Below are 25,830 nucleotides of genomic sequence, written 5' to 3' on the forward strand. Positions count from 1 at the left end.
TCAGGTTGTCCCACGTGGGGCTCACAGTCTTAATCCCCATTTTACGGATGAGGTATCAGAGGCACGGAGAAGTTAAGTGACTTGCCCAAAGTCACACAGCTGACAAGTGGCAGAGCCGGGATTCGAACCCATGATCTCTGACTCCAAAGCCCATGCTCTTTGTTAAGCGCTATGTGTAGGCTCGGTACTAAACGCTGGAATAATTGTGGTATTTGTTAAGTGCTTACTATGTGCCAGGCACTGTACTAAGCGCTTGGGTGGACATAGGCAAATCGGGGCTCACCGTCTTAATCCCCATTTTACAGATGAGGAAATTGAGGCACAGAGAAGTGAAGTGACTCGCCCAAGGCCACACAGCAGACAGATGGTGGAGCTGGGATTAGAACCCATGACCTTCTGGCTCCCACCCGTGCTCTAACCACTATACCATTAGTAAATACTTCCTGAGCACCAGGTCGGGTCGGCAAGCCTATCCCCAAGACCCATCCCTGTTCCTTGGGGCATTAATCAATCAGTGGTATTTACTGAGCACTTCCTTTGTGCAGAGCCCTGCATTAAGCACTTGGGAAAGTACAATACCAGAGTCAGCAGACACAACAATCCCTGCCCACAAGGACCTTACAGTCTACAGGGAGAGACGGGCATGAAAATAAATCATTCATTCGATCGTATTTACTGAGCGCTTACTGGGTGCAGAGCACTGTACTAAGCGCTTGGGAGAATATGCTACAACAATAAATGGACACATTCCCTGCCCACAACGAGCTTACGGTGTAGACAATTACAGCTAGGGGAAATATAGAGTAGAAGGACACGGACGTACGTGCTGCGGGGCTGGAGTGAACGTCGAAGTGCTTAAGCAAGTGAAGCCAAGTGGGAGGGCGGGAAGGGAAAAGGAGGACTTACTCAGGGAAGGCGTCTCGGAAGAGACGTGAACTTAGAAGGGTTTTGAAGGGGAGGGGAGTAGTTTCAGACATTGGTGCCAACTGACAATCAGATGTCGGAGAATCAAGAATTATAGCCCGACTCCTTCAGGGCTATAAGCGTGCAGTCATTTGTGGGCTTTCCTTGTAAACGATGACTTAAGGGTGGCATTTGCACTGACACCGTCCTCTCTTGGTTCTCCTACTGCTCTGACTGCTCCTTCTCGGTCTCTTCTGTTGGCTCCTCCTCTGCCCCCCACGCTCTGACAGTGGGGGTCCCTCGAGGCTCCGTTCCAGGTCCCCTTCTATTCTCCCTCTACACCCACTCCCTCGGAGAACTCATCCGCCCCCATGGCTTCAACTACCCCTTCTGTGCGGATGACTTCCAAATCTATCTTCTGCCTTCTCTACACTGCTTAAAATCCGCCGTTCCCTCTCCATCCGAACGGCTACCATGCTGACCCAAGCCATTGTGCCCTAGCCCACCTTGACCACTGGATCCGTCTCCTCGCTGATGTCCCGGCCTCCTTTATCTCCCTATCCCGTCCACATTTCACTCCGCTGCACGGTTCGTTTATCGACAGAGACGTTCAGTCCGTGTCTCCCCACTCCTCAAGAACCGCCGATAGCTGCCCATCAACCTCCGCATCGAACAGAAAATCCTTACCATTGGTTTTAAAGCACCAAATCAGCTTGCCTCACCCTACCTCACCAATCTCCTACTACTGCCCAACCCGCACACTCTGCTCCTCTAGCGCCATTTACTCACTGTGTCCCGATTCCGTCTAGCTCGCCGCCAATCCCTCGTCCATGTCATCTCCCTACCTGGAACTCCCTCTCCATACCATATATGCCAAACCACCACCCTCTGTACCTGCTCTCCAGCATTACTGAGGTCACATCTCCTCCAAGAGGCTTTCTCCAATTAAGCTCCCTTTTCTCCGGCTCGCTCTCCCCTCTGCGTTGTCTGTGCACCTCAATCTGTGACTTTGGACACTTCTTTTAAATGATATATTACAAATTATTTATTCATAGTAATGTCCGTCTCCCCCTCTAGACCCTAAGCACGTTGAAGGCAGGGAACATGTCTGCTAATTCTGTTGTTCTGGACTCTCCCAAGCACTTAGTACAGTGCTCTGCATGTAGTTTCAGTTATCAGTTTCAGATATCACGGCCATAAAGTGCAAGCCCCTAGAGGCTTTGGGTTCTGGTGAACTCTGCCAAGTGGCGAATACAGAGGCACTCAGCACACTGAGAGCATTCACTCAAACACAGGGGTGAGGATTGCGATCAGTCTTCTAACCCCTCCAAAAGGTGGAGGATCAGCTGTGGGAGAATCAAGAGTAATTGTGGGTTTGGCTCCTTCGTGGCTACAAGCGTGAAGTCCTTTGTGGGTTTTCTTTCTAAATGATGACTTAAGAGTGGTATTCGCCTGACTGCGCAGTTCGTGAGTGAGTCTGTAGAGAGGCAGGTGGGACTGGGTGAGAGTAAACCATCCGTGGGATGCTCACTCCCCTAATCCAAGCAAGGAACCACTGACGAATCTGCTCCTTACTCTGTCCCTCACTTTCCGAGGACACAGTTCCCGCTGAGGCGGAAGGGCCGTCGAGGGGACGTATGCAAATATATGTGTGTGTGGGTGTTACGGCAGGGACTCCCAAGGGCTTAGTATAGTGTTCTGCACATAGTAAGCACTCAATAAATATGACTGATCGATTGGAGAACCTTCCCTCTGTTAACCCTGCCTTTCCCTCTCCAGGTTCTCTGCTTAAAAGGAAGGCGGGAGCCGCAAAGGTTATTTCTCCCCCTCCCGAGTGCCCTAGCAGGTCACCATTTCTGGGCAAACTGAAAATAAAGGGGTGCAAAGCTGCCTGAACCAGGCCCTGCCGCTGGGGACCGGGGTCCCCACACCGCATCACGAAGACAGCTGGACTCACCACTCCCCCGACGACAAGGATGCCCATGGAGGTCCTGGAGGTCAGCGAGGCTAGGCCAGTCACCATCGACACCATGAGCTCTTCCTGGGTCAGAGAGCCTTGGGGCAGGGGCGGCATGCTGGGGTTCGCCGGGGTTAAAGGTAAGGGCCGCTGAATCTGGACGGACAGGAAGGAGGAGCAAAAACTCCTCACTATTGGCTTCAGAGCTCTCCATCGCCTTGCCCCCTCCTACCTCACCTCCCTTCTCTCCTTCTAGAGTCCAGCCCGCACACTCCACTCCTCAGCCGCTCACCTCCTCACTGGGCCTCGTTCTCGCCTGTCCCACCGTCGAACCCTGGCCCACGTCCTACCTCTGGCCTGGAATGTCCTCCCTCCTCAAATCCGCCAAACTAGCACACTTCCTCCCTTCAAAGCCCTACTGAAAGCTCACCTCCTCCAGAAGGCCTTCCCGGACCAAGCTCCCCTTTTCTTCTGCTCCCCTTCCTCTACCCATCGCCCCCACTCCCTCCCTCTGCTCTACCCCCCTATCTGCCCCACAGCCCTTGTGTCTATATCCAGCGCTTAGAACAGTGCTCTGCACATAGTAAGCGCTTAACAAATACCAACATTATTATTATATGTACATATTTGGAGAAGCAGCATGGCTCAGTGGAAAGAGCACGGGCTTAAGTCAGAGGTCATGGGTTCTAATCCCGGCTCCACCACCTGTCAGCTGGGTGACTTTGGGCAAGTCACTTAACTTCTTGATGCTTCAGTTACCTCATCTGTAAAATGGGGATGAAGCCTGTGAGCCTCAAGAGGGACAACCTGATGACCCTGTATCTTCCCAGCGCTTAGAACAGTGCTCGGCACATAGTAAGCACTTAACAAATACTAACATTATTATTATTATATTTGTAATTCTAATTATTTTTTATTAATAATGTGTATATAGCTATAATTCTATTTATTTATATTGATTCCATTGATGCCTGTTTACTTGTTTTGATGTCTGCCTCCCCCCTTCTAGACTGTGAGCCCGTTGAGGGCAGGGATTGTCATTATTTGTTGCTGAATTGTACTTTCCAAGCGCTTAGTACAGTGCTCTGCACCCAATAAGCGCTCAATAAATATGACTGAATGAATGAAAGGAACGAAAGCCCGGCAGCTCAGGGAAGCGTTTCCTTCCGTCTCAAGCGTGTGAGAGGATAACAAACCAATGGGGGGGGAGGGGAGGGAGCAAGGAAGACAGGCGGATGGGCTTAAACGGACTCACTGTCTCCTGCTCAGTGGCAAGACCACGGTCTTGGGAGTCAGAAGTCATGGGTTCTAAACCCGGCTCCGCCACTTGTCTGCTGTGTGACCTGGGCAAGTCACTTAACTACTCTGTGCCTCAGTTACCTCATCTGTAAAAACGGGGATTAAAAAATGTGAGCCCCACGTGGGGCAATCTGATTTCCCTGTATGTATCCCAGCACTTAGAACAGTGCTCAGCACATAGTAAGCACTTAACAAATACCATAATTATTATCATTATTAATAAAGGAACCTGGGCCTTCCTGGAGGTTTACCTGCCTGACGGCCATACGCCTGGACTGATCCGTTACTAGCCAGCCCCACGAGGCGGAGGGGAGGGTGGACTGGAAAGGTCCCGGCCGGCCCGGGGCTTGACGTCAGGTGGATTGGCTTACCTGGTCGTTGTAGCCCATTAAGGCCCGGCGGCTGTTCTTTGGTCCCAGGAACCTGTTCACGAGCATAGTCCACCCAAGAGAGAAGTGGAATTCAATGTCCTCCTGAAAATCGGCACAGAGCTTGTCGCAGTTCAGGTCATAGCTGAGGGAGAAGCCCTGGCGGGGGATCAGCATATCGATTTGCGTCCGTAAGGCGGGTGGCAGGAGAGGCTTCAAGCCATCTGCATTGGGGCACAACCAGGGAGGAGGAGGGCGAGGGAAGGAGAGGGTTGAGGTGGATCACCAAACTCACAACTCTAGAAAGAGGGGCTAGGTAGGGAAATGGCATCAATATCTCTGGAATTTCAATAGCTAGTAAAGAGACTTTCGAGAATTTCCATGTACACAAGCACACGCACACATTCATATTCATTCACTCTCGCTCCCTCCCTCCCCCCGCCCTCTTCCTCCTCCTTCCTTCCTCCCTCTCCCCGCCCTCTTCCTCCTCCTTCCTCCTTCCCTCCCAAGAATATTAGACTGACATTGAAAATGTGACGCAGCATCAAGGTTTAGGACAGCGAAGCTCTGTCGCCCGATGGTGAACTGTGCACACGATGTACTTTTTAATAATAACAATAATGTTGGCATTTGTTAAGCGTTTACTATGTGCACAGCACTGTTCTAAGGGCTGGGGTAGATACAGGGTAATCCAGTTGTCCCACGTGAGGCTCACAGTCTTCATCCCCATTTTACAGATGAGGTAACTGAGGCCCAGAGAAATTAAGTGACTTGCCCACAGTCACACAGCTGACAAGTGGCAGAGGTCGGATTTAGAGACTGCTGCTATGATTTATGGTATCCATTCCATCACTTGGTTATTTCATTCTGAAGCTAAACCTCAGAGCTCTCTTCAGAAAGATGTCTTGTTTCCACATGTCTACATTTCCAGGCTGAACACAGATTAAACTCGATAGAATTGCTTTAAGGTTTCTGGTCATCAACATACCAGATACAGATAATTTATGCTCCTTTTCTTAGTGTTAAAACTAAGTCATCACCCAAAGCTTTTTGCAGCTAGACTAATAACAATCTGACAAATCCCTGAAGACACCTTAATTATAGATCACTCCAAAGGTGACACTAAATGAAGACCAAGTCCCCCAGCTCCATCTCCTCCTGGACTTCTGGCTTCCCCCCATTTCCCCCGAGTTCTGCACTGACACCCCACGAGCGCCACTGACCTATCATCTCCTGCTGCATGGTTTGCAGGGAACTTGTGATGGTGTTAGAGCAGCGATCAGACAAGTTGCGGCCCAGCCCCTCCTCGATGTGTCGATGCAGTTCCTGAAATAGCAAACGAGAGACCGTGAAGGCCAAGATCCCAAAACGTGCTATTCCTAAGAGATGGGATCACATGTTTTCCAACGGGAGAGAGGCTGTTGGAGTTCCCTAGGCCGGAGGACCAGCCATTCGCTTAGGCAGCTTCGACTGGAATCCGGTAGAGCCAACGGGGCCCACGGGGCTCTGATTTACCTCTGGCACCAGCGCTTCGGAGGATAAACGGCACGAGTGAGGTGAGGGGTGCAGAGTGAACAGGGCTGAGTTTGGGGAGTGGGGAGGGGACTCACGTTCTTGTAAACCTTGAGCACCACCAGAGATGGGTGGAAATCCATCTGATAGTCATCCACTAGCACCGACAGATGTCTGATCTCTTCGGCCATTGCGTTTGATACCTGTAGAGCAAACAATTCCATGTTTTCCGCGATAGCTGAGTCCAAACCGGGACCCGCCAGGAGGTGGGTGAAGCAGCATGGCTTGGTGAATACAACACGGGCCTGGGAGCCATGAGGACCTGGGAGCCATAAGGACCTGGGTTCTAATCCCAGCTCCGCCCCAAGTCTGCTGTGTGACCATAATTTCTCTGGGCCTCAGGTATCTCATCTATAAAATGGGGATTAAGAGTGTGAACCTCAGGTGGGACCAGGAACTGTGTCCAACCTGATAAGCTTGTATCTGCCTCAGTGCTTAGATCAGTGCTTGGTACACAGTAAATGCTTAACAAGTACCATAATTATTATTATTATTATTTTGGTGGGGGGAGGAGGAGGTATGTGGCGGGTGTGGAGGTTGTGGGGGGGTGTTTTCCTGCAGTTTGTGGATCAAGGAGCAAAAGCCAAGATGGCAGACCACCACCCAGTAGCAAAAGTCTGTCACGGCCCCAGTGACTGGCTGGTATGAACTGATCCCTAGTCGGTTTCAGCCTCTCCCAGGTCCAATCTGGCCAGAGGGCTGCCCTACTGCCTCACTTTCATTCATTCAATCCTATTTATTGAGCGCTCACTGTGTGCGGGGCACTGTACTAAGAGCTCGGGGGAGTACAATGTAACAATAAACAGACACATTCCCTGCCCACAGCGAGCTTCTCACCTGCCGCTCCACCTCCTCGGTGATCTGCTTAATTCGAAACTTGTAGTCCTGGGTCAGGAGATCCAACTGTTTGTCGATAAAACCCAACCGGTCCTGCCGCTCTTCTCGCATTTCCAGGCAGTAGACCCTAAGGAAACACAACATCTGTTGGGAAACCCACTTCCTCACCCGCCTTCTGAACCTCCACAACCCTAGAATTAAGTTATATAGTGTGTAACAGACGCATCTTATAGGCTACACCACACACAGAAAACCCAGAATATGCTGAAGATTTCTGCAGAATATAAGAGAATCAGATGGCGGTGATGGGAGTCACCCAGGGGCAGCAAGGGATGAGTCCCAGGACAGGGAACCCACATGCAGCAATCGATTATAAAACTAGTGGTTCGGCAGGGCCTCTGACACCCCTTTGTCCCTTTCAGTCATGTTCCAGATGGAGCAAAGAAGGCAACAATCGAGGAGGGACGCCGCACATTGTAGAGCCCATTCAAAGGTTTTTTACACGCAGGCTCCATTTATGAAAAATCACTCGCAGCTTAACGCCGACACAGTTCTGTAGCGCCATGTTCCCCCGGGGGGGTTGCTATGCTCTTCGATGCCCACGTTGGCCAGCTATCTGTCAAGAATTCCCTCTGGGCTCGTCCACCTCGCCGAATGGGCTTTGGTCAGAAAACTTCACCATTGATGGCATAGGCCCAGAAGACAGGACTGAGACTAAAACCCGGGTCTCCTGACTTCCAGAGCAGTGCCTTTCCCATTACATCAATGGCAGGGCAAAAGACAACAAATAAAACAACCCCCAAACACCGACCCGAAGAACACAGCACTCTGAGCAACGTCATTCCTGGGTCAGACCGACTGTCCATCCAAGCCAGTTTTTTTGTCTCGGACACAGTGGCACTGGGATGCTTGGAGAAACTGTGCCTTGGTTGTCCTCTAATCCCGGCTCTAATTCCTTCAACCTCCGGCGGGGAGTTACACTGAGAAAGCCAGGGGACCATCCACTCGGTTGTCCCGGGGAGCCCGGTACCCCAATTCACTTTTGAAGGTTTCTGAGGCCCCCTGGAAAATGCTCACGCTTTGGGGGCTGGCAGTGTGGACTTCAGGATTGGGAGTTCCCACAGTGCATATCCCAGCAGATTTCAAGTGGAGAAGTCCCCTGCCTCCTCCAGGGAAATTCAATCAGCAGGCGGGGCTTTGCTCGGCTCACCTCTGCTCCTGGGCGGCCACGTGCAGAGAGTCCATGATGAGGCGCACGTCCTCCGCGATCTGTTTGGCTCGGACGGTGTGCTGTTCGAATTTAGTTTTCACTGCGGACTGGGAGATGCACTCCTGCATGAGGCAAAGGCACGGTCAAGGTCCCCGACGCTCCCCCGAGTTACGGGACGTGAGCTGGGGAGAGGGAGAGGGCCGCTTGACTGCGAGTGTCTGAAACAGAAAGCTCACCTCAAATCTCCTCTCGAAATTCTGAAACTCGAACATTCTCACTTGAAATCCTTCTGCAAGAGCCCCCCCTAGGAGAAAGACAGTACATTAACTGGCTAGGTTCAAGCACAACAACAATAAAAATAATACTAATAATGGCATTTGTAAAGTTCTTACTTTGTGCCAAGCACTATACTAAGCACTGGGGTGGATACAAGGGAATTGGGCTGGACACAGTCCCTCTCCTGCCTGGGGCTCATAGTCTTAATCCCCATTTTACAAGTGAGGTGACTGAGGCACAGAGAAGTGAGGTGACTTGCCCAAGGCCACACAGCAGATAAGTGGCAGAGCAGGAATTAAAATCCATGACCTTCTGACTCCCAGGACCGTGTTCTATCCACTGTGTCCTGCTGCTTCCCTGTGCATAGAAAAGTTCTTCCCCAAGTGCCAGGAAGAGGAAATTCCTGCCTAGTAAACCCCTTTCCTCAGTTTTGAGGGTTGTGAAGAAAAGGATGGCTTGTTCAAGGATTCTCTTTGCTTAAGAGCCAGGATTCATAAGAGTAATAATAATGATAATAATGATAGTACTAGTTAAGCACTTTTTATGTGTCGGGTCTTGCTCTAAGTGCTGGGTTAGATACCAGTTAATCAGGTTTGACACAGTCCCTATTCCGCATGGGCTTACAACTGAGGCAGGAGAGAGAACAGGTACTGAATCCCCATTTTACAGATGAAGAAAGTGAAGCCCAGAGCGTTAAATGACTTGCCCAATGCCACACAGCAGGCAGATGGCAGAGATGGGATTAGAACCCAAATTTCCTTGACTCCCAGAACCTTTTCTTTTCAATGGGCCACACTGCTCCTCCACAAACATCGAGGCTCCACAGCCTCATGAGCTCTGGGTGGGCAGGGGCAGCCCATGTCCAAAGCAGCTTCCCCCTACCCGCCCACCACCGCGGGAACCAGACCCGCCAGAGGTCAGAGCCAGACCCCGGTGCGAGTCAGGACCCAGAAACTCAGAGGCTTTAGAAGTGTCAGACTGTCGGGGGGAGGGAAGTGGGGGGCTTCCGTGGTCTGTTATCAAAAATTACATTTGGAGCAGGAAAGAACATCAAAACAGCCCCCTTCCAGGGGCTGTTTAAACTGGTCGCCTTCCCTTCCTATTTCCTTTCTTATTGATTACTAGCTCCTCAATGCTCCCAGGGTCTCTGGTTCCTTCAAGCTAATCTTTTTCCCTTTCCTGTCCTCCCCCAACCTAGATGGCGAGCCTCTTGTGGGGCAGGGAGTAGTAGTGTGGCTTAGTGCTTGCAGCACGGGCCTGGGAGTCACAACACTTGTCTGTTGCACGACCTTAGTCAAATCGCTTCTCTGTGCCTCAGATACCTCATCCGTAAAAGGAGATTAAGGCTGTGAGTCCCACGTGGGATGGAGACTGTGTCCAACCTGATTACTTTGTAACTATCCCAACACTTAGAACAGTGCCTGGCACATCGTAAGTGCTTAACAAATACCACTGGAAAAAAAAAAGGATGGGTCTGAATTGATTTATTTAGCATTCACCCAAGTGCTCGGCCCCTAGTAAAGCATTAGATAAATGACACAACCGAGAAGGCTCTAACTTCTCAGGTCCCAGGGAAGAAGAGAATGCAATTATAGAGGCTGTTCTTATTACCTCCCTCTGGCATTCCTTGAGCCTTCTGGATTCTGGCGTTCACCACTTCCTTTGCTGACACAAAGAAGATACGGTCGCCCGCCTGCGCTCGATCCACCACCCCAAGCTCGTCCACCAGGAAGCTGGTACAACGTTCCATGTGTTGCCGGCGGACCTGGGAGCCCAACAAGCGTTAGTCGTCTGCCACCTGGCTCCGAGCCCCAAACTGACGCTCGGAGCCCACCGTCCAGGGACAGACCCCAGACTGGCCAGCGCCCTACCAGAAACACTGAAGAGAGAGAGCTGTCCCGGGCTTCTATCTTGCCCAACTGAGAAAGCAAGATGTATATATATTCATATATCTCCAATTTATTTATATTAATGTCTGTCTCCCCCTCTAAACTGTGAGTTCGTTGTGGGCAGGAATGTGTCTGTTGTTTTACTGTACTCTCCCAAGCGCTTAGCATAGTGCTTTGCACACAGTAAGCGCTCAGTAAATACGACTTAATGATTGAATGGTCAGAAAACGCTCAGCTCTTCGATCCTTCCCCCAACCGCTACCAGCCTCTTCCTATTTCCCGCTCTGATTCCTCCAAGCTGGGTTTTCTGCTGAGATTTTAAGGGATCAATTGGAGAAGTGTTTGTAGCTTGAACTTCAAGTACACTACTGCTGAAATGGAGAATTTGGGAGAGAAGTGGGGGAAAGGAACTGTTTCATCCAGTGCAATCTGAAAAGGCCAGCACGGGTTGGAAACCAGTTAACAAAGCCCTTCCCAAGAATAACGAGCCGAAGCCCCTCTGCTGATACCCAAGCACGAGAGGACGTGTGAGTGTAGGCTTTGAGGTAGTTTGGCTTAACCGTCTTTTCTGCGGCTTTGGCAGTGGTCTTGCGTGTGAGCGTTGGGTGGGTGCCCACTTAGACTGGGAAAGAGGAGTCAGGGTGAACTTGGGTGGGACAGATTTGGGTTGGATGGCAGGAAAAGCCTCAGGACCTTTGGCGGAGGCTAAGGGGTCTCTGCTGGGAGACTCTTTTTTCCAGGTCTGTTTCCCCATTCCCCAGCCCAGAATGCTGTCATGGCAGGCGGCTGTGATCCCCCGCCGGGCCCCAGCCCATCGCTCTGTACTTCCTGAGGGAACCGATTCCTTCCAAACAGGCCTCGACGGCCGTTCCCTCTGCTCTAAAGGGCAACGCCGAGCAAAGCGGCACCAACCTCTTCCATGTACTCCGGCTCCGAGGCAGAGGCGTCCCAACGGTTGTTGAGGATGAAGATGTTGGGGCGAGACAGACGTTCGCTCACTTTGTGGAAGAACTGCTTCTCCTAAACAGAGGAATTCAGGGTTTGGGGGGCTGAGCTACGGTCAAACCCCGAATCCACCCCGGGGGCACTTTGGCGGCGCGGGGGGTTACCGTCTGCATCAGGGTGGACTCCGAGTTGGCCACCAGCACAAACACGTCGGCATCCAAGCAGAATTTGTCGATCCAGCTGTCCAGCTCCGTGGTGACGTCAATCCCGGGGCTAAAGGCGACCCAAGAGACGAGAGGGAAAAACTGTCATCGATCAATGGTATGTGTATTGAGCGCTCACAGTATACAGAGCGCTGGACTAAGCGCTTGGAAAAGTACAGTACTGCAGCGTGAACGGGGCAGATGGGCAATCCATCTCCTGTTTCTCTGGGGACGGAGGAAGAGGTGGCCGATACTGCAGGCCAGCCATGCAGAAAAACTCACTGGCTCAGGGACCGAAATTAGCCAGGCTTTAGCAAAAGCTGTCAGGGGGGAAAATGAGAATCTCCATGAAATATTCAAATTAAGACCTACAGTAACAGTGCTGCCTTTCACTGTCAAAGGTCACGGACACCGACGTGCTCTGGCCACACCGCTTGGAGCATAGGGAAACGTGGCAGTCCCAGAGACTCAGAATCCAGTAGCGGGTAAAGCTGCTCGAAATAACCCACCACGTCACCGAGGAGAGCGAGCCCCTCCATTGTGGGTGACCCTTTTTTCGGATCCCTGGCTGAGTCACCCTCCCCTGCGGCGCTCGCTCCTGAAAATCCCTCAGGTGTAGGGTTGTGTGAACACAAGCCGTCTCTCACCTGTCCATCAGAACTAGGTCGTCTTTGAGGAGGGAACACTTGGAGTTTGGCCACATCACACTGACCAGGCTGCCGGCATTCAGGAGTTCGTTCTGGTGGAGGGCGTGGGCCAGCTGGTTCACAGTCTACAGGCGAGGTAGAGGCGGGGGGGAGAGAAAGATGCTAAAGAGAGCCAGACCGACCCTTCAACCACACAAAGCTTTCTCCAGGGATGGGTCCCCCTGTGATGATCTCAAAGCTTGTCACTCCCACCCTGAGAAGCGGGCGCGTGGGGAACAGAGAAATCAAATGACTTGTTTAAAGGTGACGCTCTGAGAACTAGGGGCCCTCGGGCCTTTAATTGTCTCTTAGAGAAATGATGTGCAAAATTGGACTTATAATAATAATAATAATCATAACTATGGCATTTGCTAAGGGTGTACTCTGTTCTAGGCACTGTACTAAGCACTGGGATGGAAACAAGCAAGTAGGGTCGGACACAGTCCCTGTCCCACATGGGGCTCACAGTCTTAATCCCCATTTTCCAGATGAGGTAACTGAGGCACAGATAAGTTGAGTGACTTGCCCAAGGTCAAAAAGCACACAAATAAGCCCCATCTTTCAAGGGAGGTTTGAGCATTCTGTTTCATCTCTTGTTCGCCCTCCAGGCTTCCCCATAGAGGGGTAATTCCATAAAGACCAATTGGACTGGAATGTAATAATGTAATAATGGTATTTTTTAAGCACTTACTATGTGCCAAGCACTGTTCTAACGCTGGGATAGATATAAGTTTATCAGGTTGTCCTACTTGGGGCTGCTGGAGTGAGTTCTGCTGGGTCTAGCCTAGCTGTGAACCACTGCCTGTGGGCCTGGTGAGCAGGAAATTGCTCTGGGGCTGAGGAAGCATGAAGAGTTTAAAGGCATGATTCCTGTCTGAGGAGCTTAAAATAATAATAAAAAATAACAGCGGTATTTGTTAAGCGCTTATTATGGGCCAAGCACTGTTCTAAGCGCTGGGGTAGATACAGGGTAATCAGGTGGTCCCACGTGGTGCTCACACTTTTAGTCCCCATTTTACAGATGAGGTAACTGAGGCACAGAGAAGTTAAGTGACTTGCCCAAGGTCACACAGCAGACAAGTGGCGGAGTCGGGATTAGAACCCAGATCCTCTGACTCCCCAGCCCGGGCTCTTTCCACTAAGCCACGCTGCTTCTTGGAGCTTAGAGTGCCAACTTGTAGGCCATAAGCACCAACAGGTGAGCGAGGTGGAAATCTAGACTCAAGAGAATGAATAATAAAAGAAACAAAAAATAAAATGAGTGTTGAGGTGGCTGATAGGATGGCAAGACTATAAAGGGGAGGGGGCGTTAATCCTAGTCAATGAATACTTTCTGAGCACCCAAGACAACAGGATTACAGTGGGGCGTGATTAAACTTTCCCTTAAACTTTCCCTTTCTCCCGCTCAATCTTTCCACCCAACCTATTCTCCCTCACCCCAGTTCCCGGGGGTGGGGGCAAAGAATGAGTATTAATTGGCAGCAGGGACTTGTCCCTTCAGATCTGCAACGGTGGGGAATTAATCAATCGGTGGATGGTGTTGGGAGTTTACCGCGTGCAGAACACTGTACTATGCACTTGACTAGGTACTATGCACTTGTACTAATGGTCTAATTTGTCCCCGCAAAGGAGTGGGGTGAACGGCAACTGTCCCGTTGGCCAGACCCTTGATCCAGGCGTACCGCCTAGGGTGCCCGAAGTTTCCGGATCCCACTCTACAGGTGGCAGTCACCTTGACGCTCTTTTTCTCCTCGGAGCCTTCCGTGAGTAGGAAGGCCTCGTGGCCGTCGGTGCCCTCCACCCGCAGGAAGCAATTGGTGGTATGTCCAATCCCCGAGGGGAGGACTTTGTCCCAGAGCATGGCGTTGATCACAGTGCTTTTTCCATTACTTGTCCTAAAGGGAAACAAATGTCAGCACAATCCTCCAGAGCGGCAGCTGCCCGCCTCTTGCTCGATCTGTCAATCAACAGTATTTACTGAGCGCCTACTAGGTGCCGAGCATTATACTATGAGCTTGGGAGAGAACGGTAGGAGTTGAGGGGAGCTCACAGTCTAAAACGGGAGACAGACACTCAAATAAATAATACCCCGAGCTCGCAGTGAAATTAAACTACAGGATCAGCGGTGACTTCTGGAGAGATGTGTCACCTCCAGGCTCTATTATATTCCCCAAACTAGAAGCGTCTGCTGGAACTCACATCTATTCCTCCGTCTCTAGACTGTAAGCTCCTTGTGGGCAGGGAATATGCCTACCAACTCCATTATACTGTACTCTCCCAAGCGCTTAGGACAGTGCTCTGCACACTGAGAGCGCTCAATAAATACGATTGATTGTCTCTAGACAGAACTGAACTTAATAATGACAATAATAATAATTGTGGTATTCGTTAAATGCTTACTATCTGCCAAGAACTGTCGGGGTAGAGAAAGGATAATCAGGTCCGAAATGGTGCCTGTTCCACCCGGGGTTCACAGCTTAAGGGGGACATAGAACGAGTAGTGAATTCCCATTTTACAGATGAGTTAACCGAAGTAGCAAGCAGTTAAGGACTTGCCGAAGGTCACAGAGCGGGCACGTGGCAGAGCTGGGATTAGAAACCAGGTCCTCTAACTCCCAGGCCCATGCTCAAACCACCCTACTCTTAAATTCTCTAGGAAAAGAGATTCCATGGTCGTCTTTTGGCAATATCGTATCCTCCAGAGTCTACCATGCTTCCACCGGTCAACATTAACTACCTTGTCCAAATCGATCATTCAATCAGTAGTATTTACCGTTTACTGTGTGTCGAGCACCGTAGCAGGTGCTTGGGAGAGAATAATACAGTAGAGTTGGTAGACACATTCCCTACCCACAATGAGCCCAAAGAAGGTTAAAAAATCCTGTTTTCTTTCTCACTTCATGCTTTCCCCCAGGTTTCTCTATAGGGTTTGTTTTTCAATTCCCTGCTTCATTTCCATTGCCCTTGGCCAATTTCTCTTCAATCCCCTTAAAACAGAATCCCACATTGAATGTGGTCCTCTTCCCTGAACAGGTCGACCGGATCGCTCTACAGGTCTCACCTCATACGCGTCATCCAGACCGTGATGCTCACCTGCCAAAAAAGGCCACCTTCATGTGCCGCCGGGCCAACACTTCCCTGATGCCACTCACTTTTAACAGGTAACCTTTGACCTCCAACACCTGTTCTTCGGTGGTGACGGGGTCAAGCTCGACATTCCTGTAGGTGTCTGAAGGAAAGAAAATGGACACGCTATTCACGGGATTGTTTTCTAAGTCGACGTCAGGTGATCCAAACAGTACCCAAAAACACTTCTGTCAATAACCTGGGGTTACTGAGAGGGGGAGGTTCTTTACAATTACGGTCCGACCTGATTATCTTGTATCTTCCAGAGCACTTGGCCCATAGTAAACACTTAACAAATTCCACAATTCTTCTACTTAAGACTCATCATCTCTAACTACCCTGTGAGGTAGATGCCCACCAAGGAGAATCATTTCTATTTTAGGAGAAGGGAAACTGAGGTACAGGTGGGATGCACCTGACACATAGTAACCTCTTAACAAATACCACAATTATGATGATGATGATGATGTCACTGCTTCCAGCACATTAGCATACGAGCTACGAAGGGAAGACCAGGTTCTCCTGCTTCGTGGAACGTCCTCCCAAGGTAGGATGACGGGTCATTTCTGACTTCGTGTCTGGAAGGTTCCCTGTCTTGGAGCTGACAGGCTCTCCTGGGCCCTCCCATAACTTTAACCAGAGGAAACGGGACTGTCGGGACTGGGAAACTACTGACCTTGGGCAAAAATGATCTCGGCACTGGCCTCTCATCATCCTCCTCATAGAGTGAGTCACCGAACAAGTCAGCAGCCCGGCTCAGCCCTGGCTGGGCCGTGGGCAGTGGAAGCCTGAGGCCACTCCAGCCAAAGGTGGCTCCCTTCCTGCCCGGCCCCGAGCCTGCTTGCCCACAGCCCTGCCTGCCTTATGGCTTTTTTTAGACTGAAGCAGAGAGGGTGGAGCAGCAGAGAGCTCTGGGCGACTGCCAGCTCTCCCAGTGGTTAAAGTGGCCTCCTTCCTTCTCAACTGCCTTTCCCTTTGACCTTTGCAACTCTAGGAGGTAGAAGTGGAGGAATCTCTGACCCGTCAGAGCTGGCCATCCCCTAAGAATCTAACGACTATACTGCCAAATTCTTGGAGGGAGGGCGAGAGGAGGGGAAGGGAGAAAAACAAATTCTGGCTGAAAGAGGAGGGCTTCTTGCAGCTAGAAGCCTGATGTTAGAGAGGAAACACCGCTCTTCAGCAGCAGCGCACGGGGCTGGGGAACCCTGACAGGGTCAAGCATGCATGACAGCCCTGGGTGGGCTGGGCCCAGTTGCCACGGAGGGCTAGATGTGGTTGAACGAGAGTCTGGGATCAGGCAGGCTGGGCCTCAGCACGGCATTAGTGTTCACAGACTTAATGCCCAAGCAGGGTAGATGCCCCGGCCGGGCCCGGCCCTGCTCCTCCAAGGTGCCTCCAGGCCTTCTCCTTTGGAATGAATCTGGAATTAACCTCAGAAACAGGAGTTCCCAGGCTCGGGCAGACTGGGAATGCAACCACATCCTCCCCTCTGTCTCCCCTCGGAGCTGCCGAATACTCCGTGTGAGGAGACTGTCCTTGGGCGGTCTTAACTTAGTGCCAAGGGCTAGAGCTGCTGTTCTGTAGCTGCTCCTAATAGGGCAGATGACTCACTGTTTCCCACTCACCTTCAAAGCCAAAGAGTCAGTAGCCAACAGAAGTGATCGAGTGGCCCCTGCAGGAAGAACATCACCCTGGGGGTTCTGGGACGGGTGAAGGAGGGAAGGAAACGGGGCCGGCAACTCCGTGATGTCGCCCGGCCACCCTTTAAACTTGCAACGCCGAACCCCGGGAGGGAATCTTCCAGGGCTCCATTAAGCACCGCCGTTCGCCAGCTCCCAGGACAACCGTGACCGTCCCGTCTCACACGTCCCGAGCCCAGAGCGCCCAACCAACCCCGTTCTTGGTTTTATCTGGTCGGGGACCCGTCTCACCCTCTAAAAACGTAGCACTCTCCTCGATGTAGGCTCCCAGCTGCTCAAAGATGCCATTGATTTTCTTCTTGGCGGTGACAAAATGCTTGAGTGGAGAAGCAGTCACCTCAGCCATGTGTCTTTTATCCTTCTTTGTGGCAACTATGAACTTGGAGCGAGAGAAGAGTAGGGACATTGCTCTGTGGGAGAAAAACACAAATTCAGCATCCTCAGCGAGGCAGAAGAGAGCTCTTCAGGTCAATGCGTGACAATACAGTAGCAGACTAGAATCGGACATTGACCTGCAGTCTTGAACACGGAGCTGGGCAGGGTGGGGGCGACTTTTTTTTTAAACTTTTATGATTCTTTTCTTTGACCTAGACATCACTCAGGTGAATGAGGCTACTGAGGGATATCTGCAGGAGAGAGAGGAGATCTTTAAATCAGCTCAGCCAGAGCTCTGGGCTGGGAGTCAGGAAACCTGAGTCCAAATCCCAACCTTACTCTGTATGCTATTCTTCTAGACTGTAAGCTCCTTGAGGGCAGGGAACGTGTCTATATCCTTTCAAAAGCTGAACACAGTGCAGTGCACACAGTAATTGTTCAATAAGTACCACTGATTGATTGTCTAATTTGTTGTGAGGTTTCAGACAAGTCGCTCACCTTTCCAGGGCCCAACTTTCTTAACGACTAAAATGGGGGATCTCTCCTGTTCCCCGATCCCCCAGACCTTACAAGGACCTCACGAGTGTAAATGAAATATCGGACGTGAGAGCATCTGAAGCATTTTGGAAGAGGAGCTGTAGGTGCCGAGAATGGAATCATTTTCCACCCGTCATCAACACAGAGCAGGGAATTCCGCTGCCAACTCCGCTAACAGCTCTTATGGGATCCCGTATCCATCACTTTGCCTTTCGGTGGTTCAGGGGTGCCACACACCCCGCTAATTTCCCTTTATGAAGTACTGAGGTCTGCGGAGGAAGCTTGGTGAAAGATTGCAGTTTCTCTGACAGATTGTTAAACTCTTCAGGTGAGTGAGACCAGGGGATCTGGACATTTGTGCAGTGGAAAAGTGGGTGTATACCAAGCTGACCTTCTGTGAGCTCCTGAAATTCTTCCTGGGTTCTGCAGTCTACAGAGCCAAAGGGAGTTAGAATTACTAGCTGGCATTTGAGTGACAGTCATTAGGAGTCCCGAGATTTGAGAAGGAAAAAACAGCACGCCCAGCCAACCTCAACAGCAAAGAGTGATGCCATCCACTCTAAGAGTGGAAAACCAAGAGTGACACTAAGACGGTAACACCCACCTTAGAAATGAAACGGTCTACAGACACCCAATTACTTCATTTCAACCTCCCCTAAATTCTCAAGGCAAGAGGGAAGGAAGGCAGCCTACCGGGCCGAAAAATCTCAAAAGGCTCGTCCTATTTTGGCAGCTTTTTCCTCACTGCCGTAGTCATCAGGCACGCCACACCCGGAAGCCAAGAAAACAGTAAACTAGGGCAGGGCCGGCACCAAGAACTGCAGTAAGGGTCACAGGAATGGATAAGAAAGCTGGCTCACTGACGGGGAGGGGCTGAAGGGGGCTGGTGGGTCTGCCTGCCTTCCCATAAGAATTTCAATGGCACATCACCCCAGACTTCTCCACCCATCCTTAATCTTTGGAGAGGAGGGACTCCAGGCAAATCCTGACTGGGGTTTTTCTTGTGTTAGGCTCTCCCGGGGCTTGAATCGACTCCCATTTGCTGAACAACAAAAACAATCTGTTCCGCTCCTTGGGATTGGAGACCAAGCCCCTGGGGACCCCACCAAGAACAGGCAGGATTTTAGAAGAAGAAATTCCTAATCCTGGCAACTCATATTGTCTAGATCCCGGAGGATCCAAGAGGAGTTTGGGTAACCGAGTACACAGCAAACTAAGTAAACGATCCAGGAAAATATTGGTTGGAAGTTAGAAGACTCACAGACTCATGGTCCCGGCTGCTGCGCTGCTGATCTGGAAAGCAGCTGGGCTGGAACTTGTCCTCCCACGCCTTCATTATTGAGCCAGCTTCCCGCCCCACTTTCCCAAGTCTCTGCTTTCCCACATCCCTCCCTCCAAGTCAGTCGGCTAGTCGATCGTATTGGGAGAATACAGTGTAACAGACTCATTCCCTGCCCATAAAGGGCTTACAGTCTAGAGGGGGAGTACAGTCTAGAGGGGGCTCCAAGGCTCCGCTCAACCCACACCTACCTAGAGTTTAACCGTGGCCGCTCGGCACACACGTGCCTAGGATTTTGTGGTTCCTCCAGGTAAGAGTTAAAGCCCTCCTCTCATTCCTGGATAGGATCATTCAATCCTACTGAGCACTTACTGTATGCAGAATACTGTACTAAGCACTCAGAAGAGACATGTCTAAAACTGAGCTCCTCATCTTCCCTTCCAAACCGTCCTCTCCCTGACTTCCCTGGCACTGCGGACGGCCCGACCATCCTTCCCGTCTCACAGGCCCGCAACCTTGGTGTCGTCCTTGACTCGGCTCTCTCATTCACCCCACACATCCAATCCATCCCTGACACCTGCCGGTCTCACCTTCACAACATCGCCAAGATCCGCCCTTTCCCCTCCATCCAAACTGCTATCGTTCTGGTACAAGCTCCCGACTGGATTACTGTGTCGATCTCCTCTCCCTTCCTCCTGTCTCTCCCCACTCCAGTCTATTCTTCTTTCCGCTGCCCGGATCATCTTCCTACAGAAACGCTCTGGGCATGTCACTCCCCTCCTCAAAAACCTCTGGTGGTTGCCTATCAACCTTTGCACGAAACAAAAACTCCTCACTCTTGGCTTCCAAGCTCTCCATCACCTTGCCCCCTCCTACCTCACCTCCTGCCATTGACCCCTGGCCCATGTCCTACCGCTGTCCTGGAATGCCCTCCCTCCTCACATCCACCAAATTAACTCTCTTCCCCTCTCCAAAGCCCTACTGAGAGCTCACCTCCTCCAGGAGGCCTTCCCAGACTGAGCCCCCCTTTCCCTCTGCTCCCCTTCCCTTCCCACCCACCCTCTGCTCTTCCCCCTTCCCCTCCCCTCAGCACTGTGCTCATTTTTATATATTATTTATTTTGTTAATGAGGTGTATATCTCCTTGATTCTATTTATCTTGATGATGTTGTTTTGTTTTGTTCTGTCTTGCTTTGCTGTCTGTCTCCCCCGTTTAGGCTGTGAGCCCATCACTGGGCAGGGATTGTCTCTATCTGTTGCCAAATTGCACATTCCAAGTGCTTAGTACAGTGCACTGCACATAGTAAGTGCTCAATAAGTACTATTGAATTAACGGTCCTTTTCCCTAACAGCAGTTCTTTGCCTGACCCTGTGGGAGCCAACATTTCATGAATCATTCCAACATCCTCTTTACCATCTAAAATTCAATCAGAGGCAGCACAAAAACCAAGAGACAGAACACGGCCAGTCTTATAGGCACTGACTATGTGCACTGCATTGGGTTAAGTACAGGGGTAAAAACAAGATAATAGACAATCGCCATCCCACTGGAACACATGAAAAACAAAGAGCATCCCCCTTTCTTCTATTATCTCTGGAATGCCAGTACCTGGTTCTCTCTCAGAGGAGGAGGAGAAGGAGAAAGTCAGAGATGGACTGCTCCTTCCCGGGAACATGAAGTAGCTCCTTCTGCCTGGGGTATTTACCACAGGCTCGAGAATCTGCACGCCTGAGCTGAAGATTCTGACTATAACTCCGAGGCCACAAGATGGAGGACAGCATGTCAACAGGACTGACGTCTTTCACTCTTGAAGTCTAAAACCCTGTTCAGATGACCACTTTTACCTATCTGTGTTCATGACCTAGTGGATAGAGAACGGGCCTGGAAGTCAAAAGGACCTGGGTTCTAATCCCAGCTCTGCCACTTATCTGCTCTGTGACCTTGGCCAAATCGCTTCCTTCGTCTGGGCTTTGGTAATGTCATCTGTAAAATGGGGATTAAGACTGGGAGTCCCATGGGGGATATGGACCGTGTCCAGTGTGATGATTCATTTATTCATTCACCCAATAGTATTTTTTGAGCGCTATGTGCAGAGCACTGTACTAAGCACTTGGGATGTGCAATTTGGCAACAGATAGAGACAATCCCTGTCCAATAACGGGCTCACAGTCTAAACTGGCAAGACAGACAGCAAAGCAAAACAGAACAAAACAAAACAAGACAACATTATCAAGATAAATAGAATCATGGAGATATATACCTCATTAACAAAATAAATAGGGTAATAAGTAATATATACAAACATGCACAGTGCTGAAGGGAGGGGAAGGGGGAAGAGCAGAGGGCGGGGGGGGGGGGGAGGAGCATAGGGAAAGGGGGGCTCAGTCTGGGAAGGCCTCCTGGAGGAGGTGAGCTTTGAAGGGCTTTGAAGAGGGGAAGAGAGTATCTAAGAGAGCTCGTATCTATCCCAGCACTTAGTACAGTGTCTGGCACATAGTAAGTGCTTAAGAGATACCATTTTAAAAAAAAGGGAACTGTTTCAAAAATACAGTTTGGTTATCACCAAAGTTCAGTTTCAACCTTGCATGATGACCCCTTGAACAAAACCTTGTAGAAAAATTGGTGCAAAAGTGCCCCACTGAGCACAACTCCCTCTCAGCCCCTGCCCTGCCCCACAGCTATCAGGTGAGGCCTGCTCAGAGTCTCGGCCTCGGCAGAGTTCCAGGGTGAAACATGCAGCCCTGAGTCCACACCATTTCCTTACCCTAGTTTATGTACAGCAACTTCTAGCAGGAGAAAATTAAAAGGATCCACGGGTGAGGGTCCGCCAACACAAATGGCACAGAGAAGGAGAAGCTGAGAAATTAAAACAAAACAAAAATGTACAGTGAAGAAGCCAGAAAGGACCAGCTTGTTCCTTCCAGCTGTGGTCAGGAAACAAAGGCTGCAGAGAATGGATAAGCAATAGGAGTGTCCGCGAATAGAAGCCAGGAAAGTGCAGAAAAGAAAAAAGAGAGGGGGGAAAAAGAAACCTTAAATACGTATTGTTGCAAGGGTCTTGAATACAATGCTTCGAGAAGTACAGAATGGGGAACAGGAGAATTTCTAGAATTATTTAAATAATGACAGCCTCCCCAAACTCGAGATGAAATGGTCGTAGTGCTTTTTTTTCTTTTAAGCAAACACCATATCATAAGCTGCAGCTTGGGGAACCCCAAACAGACAAAAGTCATTCAGAGAGGGGTTGGGTCTGGGAGACAGCAGGGGTCACTCACTAGGGCCAACAAGCCAGAAGCCTCCAGGAAGGGTAACTTACTTTGCAAATGGTGGATTGCTTTCATAAGGTTGGCATCATGAACTCCGCTGTTCTGGGGTACAGTCGAATTTCTTGCTTTCTCGGTCTGAGAGTGGCCAGTTCGGATCCACCCGCGTCTGAGAGTGGCTAGTTCGGATCCACGAATTTCTTGCTTTCTCGGTCTGAGAGTGGCCAGTTCGGATCCACCCGCGTCTGAGAGTGGCTAGTTCGGATCCACCCGCCCGCCAAAACTGTGAAAGAGGAGGAGCTGTCAACCGGCTGACAGGAGACTCGGAAGGCACATCAGGCCGGGTTAGGTTACAAGTGCCTCCAAAATGCGCGGGGAGGAGAGCCTGCCTTACCCCAGCACGGGATGGCAGAGGTGGAGAATTTAGGTGTGTCCATGGGAAGGTACCTAGAGGGCATCTCAATTTGTAATGGGGGTGATTTACCCTTACCAAGGGCGGGTGACTTGCCCGGGGTGTGGATGCTCACGTGTGTTTGTGGCTTACCTGGGTGGGTGTGTGTTGGGGAAGGGCAGGTTGAAGGGGGGCGGGCGGGTATGGGGGACCCAAACATGAGGGGAAGGGAGGGTTTAAGGATCAGGAGTTGGGATGGGATTGGGGGAAAATGATAGTGATAATAATAATCACGGCATTTGTTAAGCGCTTACTATGTGCAAGACACTGTACTCAGCGCAGGGGTAGATGCAAGCGAATGGGGTAGGGCACAATTCCTGTCCCACGTGGGGCTCACAGTCTCAGTTCCCATTTTATTCACTCAGTTGCGCTTATTCCGCGCTTACTGTGTGCTGAGCACGGTCCTAAGCGCTTGGAATGTACAATCCGGCAACAGATAGAGCCCATCCCTGCCCAACGACGGGCTCGCATTTGACAGATGAGATTAACGGGGTCGCAGAGAAGTGAAGCGACTTCCCCAAGGTCACAGAGCAGATAATGATAATAACGATGGTATTAGTTAAGTGCTTACTATGTGCCAGGCACCGTTCTAAGTGCTGGATTCATTCAGTGGTATTTATTGAGTGCTTATTATGTGCAGAGCACTGTACCAAGCGCTTGGAATGGACAATTGGGCAACAGTGGCAGAGCCAGGAGGAGAACCTGTGACCTTCTGATCTCTGGGGCCTTAAACAGCAGGCCATGCTGCTCCTGCTGGGGGAAGGAGCAAAAAGTTGGGGTTGGGGGGGCAGCAAATCATTCAATCGTATTTATCAAGCGCTTACTATGTATAGAACACTGTACTAAGCACTTGGAACGGGCAATTGGGCAACAGTGGCAGAGCCTGGAGGAGAACCTGTGACCTTCTGACCCACCAGGGCCCTAAACAGCAGGCCATGCTGCTCCTGGGGGAGGGAAGGAGCAGAAAGTTGGGGTGGGGGGGGAGCAAATTATTCAATTGTATTTATTGAGCACTTACTATGTGCAGAGCACTGTACTAAGCGCTTGGAATTGACAATTGGGCAACAGTGGCAGAGCTGGGAGGAGGAGTGGTGACCTTCTGATCCCCGGGGCCCTAAACAGCAGGTCATGCTGCTCGGGGTGGGGGAGGGGGGAGCAGAAAGTTGGGGTGGGGTGGGATTGGTGGGGGGGAGCAAATCAATCATATTTATTAAGCGCTTGCTATGTGCAGAGCACTGTACTAGGCGCTTGGAATGGACAATTGGGCAACAGTGGCAGAGGTGGGAGGAGAACGGGTGACCTTCTGATCCCCGGGGCCCTAAACAGCAAGCAAACAGGGAGGAGAAACAGGACCTTCTGCTCCTGCGAAGGGGGGGCGGGAGGAGCAGAAAGTTGGCGGGGAGGGAGCAGCAAGTCATTCAATCGTATTTATTGAGCGCTTACTATGTGCAGGGCGCTGTACTAAGCGCTTGGAATGGACAATTGGGCAACAGTGGCAGAGGTGGGAGGAGAAAGGGTGACCTTCTGATCCCCGGGGCCCTAAACAGCAAGCCATGCTACTCCTGCGAGGGGGGGCGGGAGGAGCAGAAAGTTGGCAGGGAGGGAGCAGCAAATCATTCAATCGTATTTATTGCGTGCTTACTATGTGCAGGGCACTGTACTAAGCGCTTGGAAGGGACAATTGGGCAACAATGGCAGAGCTGGTAGGAGAAGCAGGACCTTCGGATCCCCGGGGCCCTAAACAGCCGGCCATGCTGCTCCTGGGGGGGGGGCGGGGGGAGAAGCAGAAAGTTGGGTGGGGGATTGGTGGGAGGGGCAGCAAATCATTCAATCGTATTTATTGAGCGCTTACTATGTGCAGAACACTGTACTAAGCGCTTGGAATGGACAATTGGGCAACAATGGCAGAGCTGGGAGGAGATGCAGGACCTTCTAGTCCCCGGGGCCCTAAACAGCAGGCCATGCTGCGCCTAGGGGGCGGAGGGAGGAGCAGAAAGTTGGGGTGGGGGGGCAGAAAATTATTCAATCGTATTTATTGAGCGCTTACTATGTGCAGAGCACTGTACTAAGCGCTTGGAAGGGACAATTGGGCAACAGTGGCAGAGCTGGGAGGAGAAGCAGGACCTTCTGATCCCCAGGCCCTAAACAGCAGTCCATGCTGCTCCTGCAAAGGGGGGGGGGGCGGAAGAAGCAGAAAGTTGGGGGGGCGGGCAGCAGATTATTCAATCGTATTTATTGAGCGCTTACTATGTGCAGAGCACTGTACTAAGCGCTTGAATGCAGACGAGGGTGGGGGGCTAAAGGAGCCCAGAGTCCGGGGCGATGGTCGCCCCCCCATCCTCACCCCTGGGGTGAGATCCCGCCAGTGACCAGATGGGGGCGCCCCCTCCCCCCTCCTTCACCCCTCCCCCCTCCTTCACCCCTCCCCCCCGTTCTCAGGCCGGCGCGAGGCCCCCCGAGCCCCTCTCACCTTCACCGTCCCGCCGCCCCCGCCGCCATCATGGCCCTGACGTCATCAGAGCGCGACGCTTCATTCATTCATTCCTTCATTTATTCAATCGTATTGACTGAGCGCTCACTATGTGCCGAGCGCTGTACTAAGCGCTTTGATGGACAGTTCAGCAGCAGATAGAGACTATCTCTGCCCAAAGACGGGCTCGCAGTCTGAAAGGGGGAGGCAGGCCGCATTCACCAAAGAAGGAGACGGGCATCAGTGTCATTAAAATAAATCAATGGAATCATAGATGTGTACACGTCATTAATCAAATAAAGAGAATAATAAATAATATGTAGAAATAGGCACCAGTGTTGTGGGGAGGGGAAGGGGGAAGAGCAGAGGGAGGACTAGCCGAGAACCAAGGCGTCACAGCCCCCTTCGCCCTCGATGCCACTGTTCGGCCTGGAAATCTAGGGGTGGCTTGAGGCCCGGCTAGGCCTCAGACCCCCAATAGTAA

General features: G+C 51.1%; 1 protein-coding gene and 1 long non-coding RNA gene across 4 annotated transcripts in view; one reads left to right on the plus strand and one right to left on the minus strand.

Moving 5' to 3' along the window:
* MFN2 (mitofusin 2) overlaps nucleotides 1-25,396 on the minus strand; it is a 30,234-nt gene extending 4,838 nt beyond the window's left edge. The window contains exons 1-17 of one of the 3 annotated variants that reach the window (XM_029065087.2): nucleotides 25,347-25,389; nucleotides 22,479-22,708; nucleotides 21,927-22,018; nucleotides 17,203-17,381; nucleotides 15,239-15,374; nucleotides 13,878-14,040; nucleotides 12,107-12,231; nucleotides 11,421-11,529; nucleotides 11,224-11,331; nucleotides 10,034-10,187; nucleotides 8,383-8,450; nucleotides 8,147-8,268; nucleotides 6,937-7,063; nucleotides 6,138-6,242; nucleotides 5,751-5,853; nucleotides 4,531-4,751; nucleotides 2,861-3,016 (exon numbers count right to left, since the gene is read on the minus strand). In XM_029065087.2, coding sequence (XP_028920920.1) covers nucleotides 2,861-3,016; nucleotides 4,531-4,751; nucleotides 5,751-5,853; nucleotides 6,138-6,242; nucleotides 6,937-7,063; nucleotides 8,147-8,268; nucleotides 8,383-8,450; nucleotides 10,034-10,187; nucleotides 11,224-11,331; nucleotides 11,421-11,529; nucleotides 12,107-12,231; nucleotides 13,878-14,040; nucleotides 15,239-15,374; nucleotides 17,203-17,377 — 1,872 coding nt within the window. In that variant the 5' untranslated portion in view covers nucleotides 17,378-17,381; nucleotides 21,927-22,018; nucleotides 22,479-22,708; nucleotides 25,347-25,389. Of the gene's footprint in view, nucleotides 1-2,860; nucleotides 3,017-4,530; nucleotides 4,752-5,750; nucleotides 5,854-6,137; nucleotides 6,243-6,936; nucleotides 7,064-8,146; nucleotides 8,269-8,382; nucleotides 8,451-10,033; nucleotides 10,188-11,223; nucleotides 11,332-11,420; nucleotides 11,530-12,106; nucleotides 12,232-13,877; nucleotides 14,041-15,238; nucleotides 15,375-17,202; nucleotides 17,382-21,926; nucleotides 22,019-22,478; nucleotides 22,709-25,346 lie in introns of all 3 variants that reach the window. The other 2 variants (XM_029065090.2, XM_029065088.2) reach the window with 2 other exon arrangements.
* Nucleotides 15,755-20,996, plus strand: LOC114812100. The gene is made up of 3 exons (XR_003759749.2): nucleotides 15,755-15,818; nucleotides 17,910-18,211; nucleotides 20,514-20,996. It is a non-coding gene; the product is annotated as an uncharacterized LOC114812100 (long non-coding RNA).
* Nucleotides 25,397-25,830: the final 434 nt, after the last annotated feature.

This window comes from Ornithorhynchus anatinus, chromosome 5 (genome assembly GCF_004115215.2).
Source record: "Ornithorhynchus anatinus isolate Pmale09 chromosome 5, mOrnAna1.pri.v4, whole genome shotgun sequence".
In the NCBI taxonomy this organism is placed as follows: Eukaryota; Metazoa; Chordata; class Mammalia; order Monotremata; family Ornithorhynchidae; genus Ornithorhynchus; species Ornithorhynchus anatinus.